The sequence below is a fragment of the Vigna umbellata genome, chromosome 10 (assembly GCF_029865625.1).
Source record: "Vigna umbellata cultivar VRB3 chromosome 10, Vumbellata_1.0, whole genome shotgun sequence".
NCBI classification, from domain to species: Eukaryota; Viridiplantae; Streptophyta; class Magnoliopsida; order Fabales; family Fabaceae; genus Vigna; species Vigna umbellata.
Genome location: NC_142174.1, coordinates 1,685,232 through 1,697,516, shown reverse-complemented (window position 1 = coordinate 1,697,516; position 12,285 = coordinate 1,685,232). Strand labels below are relative to the sequence as shown.

Sequence of the window (12,285 nt, the reverse complement as noted above, 5' to 3'; positions counted from 1 at the left end):
TAGACCTAAATATATATATCCAAGGTATTCAATTGAGTAAATTCTCGCACGTAATGATTAATATGAGTCTTCCAAAAAAATATATATAAATAAATATTTTTTTTAGGTTTAATCCTTTTTTACGTCCCTATTTGTGTAGGAATGTCTCAGATAGGTCCTCGTTTTCTAAAGTGTATCAAAATGGTCCTTAATTTTGAAAATTGATATCAATTGAGTCCTTTCCGTTAAGTTGGCTGGACGGCGTTAAAAAAATTGATGAGTGGGATGCTGAGATGACGAACGAACGCTCGTCCACCACCGAACGAACGCTCGTCCACCAGCGAAAGAACGCTCGGCGACCACCGAACGAACGGTCGTCCAGCGGTAAGAGGTCGACGAGCGTTCGTTCGCTGGTGGACGAGCGTTCGTTCGCTGGTGGACGAGCGTTCGTTCGTCATCTCAGCATCTCACTCATCAATTATTTTAACGTCGTCCAGCCAACTTAACGGAAAGGACTCAATTGATATAAATTTTCAAAATTAAGGACCATTTTGATACACTTTAGAAAACGAGGACCTATCTGAGACATTCCTACACAAATAGGGACGTCAAAAAGGATCAAACCTTTTTTTTACATGGTCATGTGTATTTTTTCAGTAGAAAACTTTTGTTAAAGGGGTTTTCCACATGACATTTTAGGAGTGGGGAGTTTTTCTAAAAGTTAAAGTGTTACATGTTAAACTTTCTTTCATCAAGACAGAATTTTTAAGGTTTGATGCAAGATAACATTTTGGGGTCTTGGCCTACTTTGGAGACACCTTCATCTATAAATAAATGTGTCTCCCTTTTGTAAACTCACTTTGAGAATTATAATGTTATGTTGCCAAAATATTTGTGCAACCATGTCTTGTCTCAAGTCGAGGCTAGAACATCATATGCGATATCCTCTAGTTACTCTTCCTAAAGTTAGTCCAACCTCTCAATAGAACCATCAAACACCATCCCATCGCCATTAAAACGCCAGAGGTCATGAGCCTTGCCCCTTTACCACCTTGCTTTCGCACCTTCATCATCACCATAGCATCTCTTCGCGCTTTGTCCCAACCTAGCTTGAGGAGGTTGCTATCAGGGGGTGTAGAAGTTTGCATGTGATGATGAAAGGCTCAAGGTGAATCTTTATTCAGTTAGGATTGTAACAGTGTATTATGATTGTTGTTCATAACTCTCTGTATGTTGGTATATTAACCTATGTGGGGCACAACCTATGGGGAGCACCTTTTGAGTCTAGGAAGGTTTATCCAAGTCAGGGATGCTTATGGTAAATTTGTACTTGCTCATATATGTTTTAACTTGTGTACTGATTTCAATTGAGATGATGTGATTGTTTGATTGGAAACTAATTTGTGATGAGCAATGTGGAGTGTTTGTAAATTCTATGGTATGAGTTGATATGTTAAATGTTAGATTGTATTGGTAAATTGTCTGAGTATAAAGATGAGATTGAATTGTGTTTTTATTGCTAGGGCCATTGTTTATGGGCTGTTTTAGTATTGTTGTTTGTGGGGTTCAATTGATTTAGCTACGATTGTCATATTTGATATATCAGTGACTATTTTGAACCAAAATAAGCTATTTTAAACTAAGAAAGAACTAAAGTTGCATGGATAGTCAAGTTGGACAACCTATTTAAGTCGATTTGAGAGTTAAAACTCAAATAAAGTGTGAGACGATATCACAAAATCGTTGTCCGCCGCTTGTAAGACTAAAGTTACTAAGTGAGCTCTAGTGGTCCAAAGTGTCGAACGTAACTTTGAGATCGTTGGACGCTACTTAATCATTAACGTCAAAGGTTTAAGGCATTAAATGATCCCCTGGTCGTGTTGGATACCCACTTCACAATGAGCACGGGGGATCTCGTGTTGGACGCCACCCTGTTTTAACTTTTGGATAATATTGATAAAATTTTGAGCATTGATTCGTTAACCATTGAATTGACTTTAAATTATGACTTTAAATTATGATAAATGATTCTTGAAATGTGGTTAATCATTTTGACCAATTGGATTGCCAATTTGATCGTAATTTTGATATACTTAATGAAAATATTATAATTGAATATTTTGTTAATACAATAAAAAAATAAATCACGTATTATTAATATTTCAATTGAATTAATCAATATGTGATGACTTTGGATGGAAATAAGATACAAATGTATGACATAAATAAAAATAAAGAGGTATGAATGATGTATATACTCTCTTTTAGTTAGATCTATCTTTGGTTTGATATGCATGATTTTGAATGATAATGTAGTGATTTTCAATGTGAGAATATTACTATTTGGATGTTGTGTGGAGTGTATTGATGTCATAGTTTGAAATGAGACTATCATGGCTCAATTAAAGATAAAACTCACATAGTGGAAAATACTTATGATGAAATTTGAAAAAGGTTTTCACCGATAGAATTGGTATTGAAGATTATATATGCATATTTATGATTTAACTTGTTTTATGAGATGTGATTATGAAAAGGTGAAGACATGAACAAAGGATAACACCAATAGGTGTTATTTTTTATTATTATTTTTAGAAAGTTATTTTATAACAATAAATTTTTACTAGAATAAAAACACGAACATAAATGTGTGTAGCGCATGTATTTCTAATGATTCATGTAAGATAAATTAAAACCTTAACATTTTATTTAATTATCATTGTTTTCAACTTAATGTGCTTCATTTATTTCAATTAAGTATCAAATTAATAAAATTATAATTAGGTTCATTAATTACTATATTCATCAAAATATACACATATATATAGTTCACATAGTTATTGTAATTGATATAATCACATGTTTTTATTAAACAACAAATCATAATCACATTTAATCGTTATATCAATACACAAGTTATACAATAAATATAGTAAATTACCTTAATTACGTATACTATTATATAATCACCTCAATTAAAAAACTCTCACAACATTTAATAGAATAAATTAAATACATACATACATTGAATAATACATTAATTATTTATTAATTACATCAATAACTTCAAATACAAAGAATTAGTCAGGAGATAGACATAAAACAAAGGTTTTGAAATGAATGATGATAGTTTTGTTTTATAAGAAGAGTTTTGTTTAGGGTAGAAACTATAAAATAAGATTAAGGAGTGAATTGCATGTTTAGTATTTATAGAATTTTGAAAGATAAAAGTCATCAAAAAATAATTAGAAGACTATAAACAATGGTTAACTATTCAAAATAACATGTATTTACTTTATAGAATAGTAAACTTGTTTCAATTTTGTATGAATATTTAATTTAGCTATATATTTTAACTCAAATTATAAATCACGTTAAATTAAAACAACCTATGTTTAATCGATCTACTTTTTAAAGTTATTCAAAATTTAAAATCATTACACGTTATTATTCTCAATTTCGTTAAGAAACATGTTTTTCTTTTTCCCTGATTGTTCATTTATTAATTTAAATATACATGGAAACATTTTATAAAAAGACTCTTAATAAAGTTACTTTTAATATCATAAATTTTATGATTAAATATGTTTTTATTTCTTAATTAGAATTAGTTATTTTTTAAAACTTTGTTCTAATTTAGTTTTTAATTTTAAAAATATATAGATTTAATCATTTTAACTAATTTTTAAATTTATTTAAAATTTCAAACATATTTTTTAACTAACATTAAAATAAAAATATATCAAATAGTATTACATATGTATAAAATTTATTTTTATCGTTATATATTATTTAAGATATTTAAATTGAGAAAAAAATGTAAAGTCATCATCAGTAAGAAAATAATGTAAAAACAAAAAAAAAATTAAAATGTATAAAAGTAAAATGTACACTCGAGTATATAACATTTATAATTAAATATATTTTTATCCTTAATTTTTAATAAAAATTAGACCTAGTCGATCTTCAATATTTTTTTTAACAAATTATGATAAAATAGAATAACATAATAAGCGACACACATTAATGTTTGTTTATACTAGTATTTTTATTCTTTTCGTATTTTTGTTTCTAATTTTTTTGTTACGATTTTCAAGTCTCATTGTCATAAAATTCTGTTCACCGTGGCATTGATCAATAATTAAAATTACAGATATTATGTAAGGATATTTTAAAATTAATATATCACTTATTAATAACATTAATCGTTGAAATATCTTTAGTAATGGGAAGAATTTAAAAGATAAATGAGGATAAAATAAAATGTAAGATCAGTATTTGTGTCCCACAATTCAGAATCATCGAGATTGTGATCGTGACACAACGTGGCAATTGCTAGGCCAAACAAGGCCTTAACAACAGTGAGCCATTGGAAGATCAGCCACATCAGACCAAAGCCATCATTCAAATAGTGACACCTCCACTCACTCATTTCCACACCCTTTTCGTAAAGCTCAAAGCTTTGTTGCAATCATTCAGTCAAATGGGGGATGATGGAAAGAAGAACGGAGGAGAGGGGGAGTTGGTGAAGTGGAACCGAAACCCAGCAATGGCTTCACCTCGAAAGTGATTGATTTGTTGGAGAAGCTGGTGGTGAAGTTTTTGTATGACACTTCACTGCCCCATCACTACCTCGCTGGTAATTTTGCTCCTGTCACCGAGACCCCTCCCACAAAGGACCTTCCTGTCAAAGGGCACCTCCCGGTTAGTACTTTTGCCTCTTGCTTTGTTGAATTTTTGCTTTATTCAATTCAATTGAAGTGTACTCATGCTTTATAGATTGTTTGACAGTGCTTGGTGTTATCCAATCATAGATTTTGTTATGTAGGGGAAGACTGTTGTTTATTGTTATTTGAGAAATTCCAGTCAAGATAATTTCTGACCGGTTGATTGATAATGTTAAATTTCTACTTTGACAGTGTATGAAAATTAAACTTGTATTGTTGTATGGTTGTCCGTCTGAGGAACATGTATCGTTGTCATGTTTCTTGAATTTGTGGTAAATAGTTGACAAATTCGGCTTCAATTTTAGTCACATGTAGTCCAAAAATGATGTGAATCCAACCGGGTAGAAGAAAAATGAGGTGACATAGTTTTTAATGAAGTCCAATTGACAATGTTTTTGGCTGCACTAACTTTATTTTATTTTATTTTATTTTTGTTGCAAATAATTGCATGAATGAGATGTTACAATACCAAGAATGTTGACTGCTAGTGGGCTGAGTTTTATTGTTTTTGGGTGACTTTTGGTTGCCACAATTTCATTACAATTAGTAATTAAGTAGTGGGATCATTATTAGTTTAAGTGGGATCATTATTAACTTAAGCAAGATGTAATTGCAGTTAATGAATCCTTTTAAACTATGATGGCTAAAGCTTCTATATTACCTGAACCATTTTTATCAATGACGCAAGTTGAGTTTTATTCAAAAATATTAGAGTTTATCTCGTTTTATTTAGTGAGAGTGATTCTCCTATGTTATTGAGCTATTCAAGAATCCTTGGTTGTATTAAAAGACTTTTCCATCTTTATATGTTGTCTCCCTTGGAAAGAGTGATTATTTTCTTTTACCTTTTCTTTTCACCTCTCCTTCTTCCTTCACTGAATTCAGGAACTCACTTTTGTCCAGGTTTATCTCATGGTCATATCTTTCTTGGTTATATCTTTTGTTTTACATGCCCAAATTAAGTGATTCTTGAGCTTAAATTAAAGTTTAAAACGTGAATGTTCATCTCGTTTTTGAATCACCTCATTTGGAGTTTTGTAGTTTGAGATATAGATGTTTCTAAAGTACTATCCAACCTGGAATTTCAGTCACTTTCCAATCCACCTTCTCACTAATTTTCCAAATTTCCTACAAGGTTCTAACCCAAAAGATCCTAAATCAGCCCCTTGTGCAAATGGGGTTTACATGAAAAAAGATTGAGAATGCACCGAAATCACAGTTCTGGATTGTTTTTTAAAAAGTTGGTGTTATTGTATTTCATTTTATCTGTTGTGGTGTTATGACCTTATATTTTAATTCTGAATTTGAAGTGGAATACTTAGACAGGGAAATTAAAGAATTCGGATAAACAGAGAAGAGAGAGAGGAAAATGGAATAATTTTGATTCTCTAACATGGTGTGAAGTTCTTTAAACAAACATCAAATCATGCCATGTTTTATACATCATTCTCAAAGTTGAAAGTTGGTTGTTTTTTGATGAAGATCTCGTTATTGTAAGAATTACAATATCTAGATTTTCCTAATCTTTTATCACCGTGGAAGTAGTCCATGCCCGTCTTTCTGGCAGTTCTTTGCTTTTTATATAATTTCACTAGTATAATGGTGCTTTATGGCTCTGTTTAAATGCAAGACCTTGTTATGCTACTGGTCATGAAAATGTGTGGTATATCTTTGGCTTTCTGATTACTGTCCTTGAACAATGTTACCTGATATATAATTAAAACATTTTAATGTATACACTCTTTCACCGAAGGTCTGGAGTCTAGAGCAATATCCAGTCATGCCACTCATTCTCTACCGTTTATAACTGTCTTTCAGGATTGCTTGAATGGGGAGTTTGTCAGAGTTGGACCTAATCCGAAGTTTTCTCCTGTTGCCGGATATCACTGGTAAAGTTTTATTATTTTTTACATTTTTGAACTCTATATTATGAGATATTGAACAAATCCTGGCAAATATTCAATTTTTATGATACATGTAGCTTACAAGTATATTGATTTTCTTTTTACCATATTTACTTATTATTCAAAAAGGTTTGGTGTTAATATGGAACTTTTTAAATTAGTCTGTTTCAAAAAATGTGATCTTAAAGTGGATTTTGACTCTTATACCGTGCTTTCTCTCACTGTTTTTGGCAGGTTTGATGGAGATGGGTGTGTCCTTCTCTTCCTATATGCAAACACATATTTCTTTCAAGTTTGTTATAAATGAGTTGTATAGACTGGCCATATTTTCTGGATCTATTGGAATTTGGAATTTCTTGGGATAGTGTTTAGCATCAAACTTCAATCAAAATCTCAACACTTTTTTCTTTTTCCAGAATCCCTACATTTCACTGGGAGGGGGAGGGGGGTAGTTGGTAAAATGATGGAGTAAATGGACAAATTGAAACTATAGATACTAAATTTAACATAGAGTAAAAGTATAAGGTCCACAATCTTAACTAAGCCTAAACAATATAGTATTCTAGATAACAAAGCACCTCCCATATAAATTTAAGTTCAATTGTTTGTGAATCAAACACCAGTTCCAATATTCATTTCTGACTTTCTGCAGCTCACCATAATGGCAATTTCACTGTCTCTGATTTTCTTAAGTTTTGGGCTGCCAATTTATACAGCACAAAATTCATAGTTCTGGTGTCTATTCCTCCAATTTTTATTCATGTATCAATGAATTGCAGAATGATTCATGGTTTGCGCATCAAAGATGGAAAAGCTACATATGTTTCACGTTTTGTGAAAACTTCTCGTCTTAAACAAGAAGAATACTTTGGACGGTCCAAATTTATGAAGGTATAGAAAGAAAGTGAAAGCCTAGAAGCTGAGTGAAAATTTTAGTAGTTTTATAATTTAGAAATAATTTATTTTAGAAGCTGAGTGAGAATTTTAGTAGTTTTATAATTTAGAAATAATTTATTTTAGATTCCCTAGACAAACGTAGCTTCTTGTGTTGCTATCAGATTGGAGATCTCAAGGGTCTATTTGGACTTTTAATGGTTAACATACATATGCTGAGAACTAAATTCAAAGTGTTGGATGTTTCTTATGGAGGTGGAACAGGTAATTTGTGCTTTATGGTTCTTTTCAAATTTAAGGTCCCAGGAATTTCTTACATTCTGCAATTTTTGTTCAGTACCATTCAAATAGTACGTTGTGTGTCCCATTTGAAGATTCCACTGTCGTTATGCATGGGCTTCTTTTAAGTATTGGCACTTCAAAAAATATATCACTAGCATGGTGTTCATGTTATCATTGCATCTTACAATGCTCGTATAAATTTTGACAAATGCATACGCATACCTCGACAAATGCATACGCATATGTGTACACACACTCGACAAATGCATACACATATGTGTACACACACTCGACAAATGCAAACGCACACATACTCGTACGCACACTCGTACACATTTCATTACTATATGACTGGAGAATGCACTACCTGGTACTTTGCTTTGCTGATTACCGTTACACATATTTTGGTGAATGCTCCCAGTCGTTTTTGACTGGGAATATTAAGCTCTTGTGCATCACTGAAATTGTTGAAACTAACTTGTGTTCATATTCCAATTTCTACCAGCCAATACTGCTCTTGTATATCACCATGGGAAGCTTCTAGCTCTCTCAGAAGCAGATAAACCTTGTAAGTACCATTTGTGCCCACTTTTTTTTTTTCTTTCATGAATGATATAAGCTTGCTGATTATATCTGAAATGCCATGGTCTGTATGGAACTAAGGGAATGAAAGATTCATCAAGTTATGATCTTAAGCGGACAGCGTTCTTTCCTTTCTCATGGATACTTGCTAATTATACTTGTTTTGACCTCTTCTAGTCTCCAGGACTGAAGTAGTTTCATTTTGAATTTTGCAGATGCTATTAAAGTTTTTGAAGATGGTGATTTGCAGACACTTGGAATGCTAGATTATGATAAAAGATTAGGCCACTCCTTCACTGCTCATCCAAAAGTTGATCCATTTACTGGTAAAGCGATCTTTAAATGAGTGATTAAATTGTCTGATTCAATGGAATATTTGTCCAACAAATAAATATTCTGTATGCAGGGGAGATGTTTACATTTGGCTATGCACATACACCACCATATATCACATACAGAGTAATTTCAAAAGATGGTTATATGCATGATCCTGTACCCATAACAGTATCAGATCCCATCATGATGCATGACTTTGCCATCACAGAGAATTATGCAATATTCTTGGATCTTCCTCTGATTTTTAGGCCAAAGGTATTACAGGTGTATCTGTTCTTATATTCCGGAAAAAAACACACATATTGACTTTGTACATCAATTGGTGGCAATTAATGAATTTGACATTGTGGATTGAAACCCTTTTTCAGGAAATGGTGAAGAATAATACATTGATATTCTCATTTGATTCAACCAGGAAAGCCCGTTTTGGTGTGCTACCTCGGTATGCTAAGGATGAAAAGAATATTAGATGGTTTGAGCTACCAAACTGCTTCATATTCCACAATGGTATGCTTGTTTATTTCGTTTCTCATTTGTATGTTCATTGATATTCCAGGATATGCCAATACTATTTTGTTCTTGGCCCTTCGAAAACAGTCTCCTTTTATTTATCAAAATGTGTTAGATGTGGTGTTTGTCCTTCAAAAGAATAAATTAGACAATCTGGTATATTTTTCCTGCCACAGTAAGGACGATGTCTTTTGGCTGTATATAGTACAATAACAATCCTTGCAGTAACATTGCATAAAGTTGTCCATTGTGACATACTTAAAATGTTTGAATTCTAAACCAGGTTCAATTTATGCTCTGAATTATTTATTTCTACAGATTTCTCAGTTGTAAAATTTCATGTCATTTTTTTTTCAGCCAATGCTTGGGAGGAGGAAGATGAAGTTGTTCTGATCACATGCCGCCTTCAGAATCCAAAGTTGGACAACGTCGGTGGGGCTGTCCAGGAAAAGCATGAAAATTTCTCAAATGAGCTGTAAAGGATTCATTCTGACATGTAAATTTTTGAGAAAAAAAGAGTTTACTGCATAATTGTTCTTTATTTATGAACACTTAACACTTTATAGGTATGAAATGAGATTTAACATGAAAACTGGTGAAGCTTCTCAAAAGAAATTGTCAGCCTCTGCTGTAGATTTTCCTAGAGTCAATGAAAGCTACACTGGCAGGTAAGCTCATTCTCTCCATGTTGAGAAAATTTAGCGAAGTCAAAGTACTCAATAACTTGTGAACAAGTCTATCTCAATCATATGTCAATTTGATAACTTTAATCCAAATAAGGTCATGTTAGACATCACTATGAACTTTAACATCTCAACTATGTTGTATTTGATAATTTTAATCATCATGGTCACATTTAATCTTTCATTTCATCAGGAAGCAGCGATATGTTTATGGTACCACATTAGACAACATTGCAAAAGTTACCGGCATAATCAAATTTGATTTGCATGCCGAACCAGATCATGGAAAAGAAAAGCTTGAAGTTGGAGGAAATGTTCAGGGACTCTATGACTTGGGACCAGGAAAGTTTGGTTCGGAAGCTGTTTATATCCCTCGTGTCCCTGGAATAGATTCTGAAGAAGATGATGGATACTTGGTCTTGTTTGTACATGATGAAAATGCAGGGTAACACCTTTCTCTACACACTTGAAGCAGTGACTTCTATAAACTTATTTTTAGGTTTTACAACCTTTTTGTCCATACTAATATACTAATTATAACTACTAGTTCTTACACCTTTTTGGTTTGTGATCCTTGTATTATTAAAACCTTCCATTTTTCTTCTTTCTGCTACAGAAACTCTTACACTTACATATAGGAAGAAGGAAGTAATTACAGAAAGATAATGCTTTGGACTGATTATGAACATGCACACATATTGTATACCTTTACGTTTTACAAATTGAAAGTGCCTTCTATAGTACTAAGATAATGATATCCTCTTCAAATTTGTCTATCAAGTTTCTGTAATCTGCATTACAATTGCTAACTAACAGAATTCATAATACAAAACTGCAGAAAATCATTTGTGCATGTCATTGATGCAAAAACAATGTCAGCAGATCCTGTTGCGGTTGTGGAATTGCCCAATAGAGTTCCATATGGTTTCCATGCCTTCTTTGTGACTGAGGTTTGTGTTGCTTCATATATTTCAACATTATTTCTTCGTCTCTTTCTTTCCTCCACATCACTCAGAATGTTTATTAAGCAACTATTTTCTTCTGGGTCTATTCGGCAGTGAGGGAATGAAAATCTAAATGGTGAATGAAATAAGTGAAAATTAGAAGTGTTTGGTTGAAGAAAATCAGTAAAGAAATAAACAAAAAAGATATAGAAATGAATGGGAATAAGGTTAAATATCTTTTTAATTATTAAACTTGCAAAATTTGAAATTTGTCCTTGTTTTAAATTTTAATATAATTTGGTTCTCTAACTTTAAAAATGAATGGATATAATCTTTCTAACCTCATTTTAATAAACTTTTTCAACGGGTTGTTTCGAGCTGGTGTTTGAGTTGTTTATGATACATTTAGTTTAAATGTCAATCTGGAACATCATTTAATCTGTAAAGAAATTAATACTTTTAAGTTAAGAATATTATATCTATTTATTTTTAAAGTTTAGGATCAAAATATGTAAAAGTTTTGGACATAAATGATTTTTAATTTTGCATACTAAAAGCATATTTAATTCATAAATAAAATAAAATATTGTACCTTTTTTTTTTTTTCAAACAACCAACATTATCTTCAGTTTTACCGTTTCATGCTACCAGACAAGCATCAGGGTTTGCTGCTAAATGAGCTGATAAAAATCACTTTTTTTTATAAAGAAGTAATCAATAGTTCCTCATTCATTGCTTACCTTTTGTTCTGTTGAAAGTGCTTATACATCAAAATATTACCCTCATTTCTTCTTCCACTTTAAGAGGATGCCACTAATTATTGTTATTGTTTCTCTTTGGGCAGGAACAATTGCAAGAACAAGCAAAACTGTGATAATGGTTGCAGCCTCACTGTGTTGTTCTGCCTCAATCTTTGTATACATTTTGCTACAAATAATGGTATATACTTTAAGATAATAATATATTAAGCAATAATAAAGATTAATGGAATATTCATACTAGTTACTCGTATCATTACAATTTTAATAAGAAACGTTCAATTATTTCATAATTATTGATATTTTTATGAAAAGTTTCATGCCTGAAAAAATATCATTAATTATTTTTCATATTATCCGAAAGTAATTACTTATTAAAGTCACTACAAATATCACCTAAGAGAAAATGAAAAGTAAAAATGAGAAAAATTTAACTTAGATACATAATAATACATCTCACGAATTGCTCATATCCTATTCTCTAACATATAACAGTAAGATAATTTGTTTTTAATTAAAATCTATGCATAAAAAAATTGAATATGTTTTTCATTCTTCGTACTCGAGTTAAATTTGTTTTTTATCTATTGAAATTTAAGTTTATATTTTTATATTAAACTTAAATTACCATAAAATTAAGTCATCTCAACTTGCAATTTTATTTCCTTCGTTCCTCACCAATTATC

At 31.4% G+C, this 12,285-nt stretch overlaps 1 protein-coding gene across 1 annotated transcript; it reads left to right on the top strand.

The window, feature by feature from the left end:
- The first annotated feature begins 4,510 nt into the window (after window positions 1-4,510).
- Window positions 4,511-11,842, top strand: LOC148191605 (carotenoid 9,10(9',10')-cleavage dioxygenase 1-like). Its single transcript, XM_088100518.1, has 14 exons — window positions 4,511-4,683; window positions 6,525-6,595; window positions 6,845-6,859; window positions 7,390-7,501; window positions 7,669-7,768; window positions 8,292-8,354; window positions 8,584-8,694; window positions 8,775-8,959; window positions 9,073-9,211; window positions 9,572-9,689; window positions 9,781-9,882; window positions 10,091-10,342; window positions 10,736-10,847; window positions 11,686-11,842. Exons 4-14 carry the CDS (start codon window positions 7,391-7,393, stop codon window positions 11,713-11,715), a joined length of 1,323 nt encoding a protein of 440 aa, XP_087956644.1. The 5' UTR covers window positions 4,511-4,683; window positions 6,525-6,595; window positions 6,845-6,859; window position 7,390; the 3' UTR covers window positions 11,716-11,842.
- The last annotated feature ends 443 nt before the right edge of the window (window positions 11,843-12,285 follow it).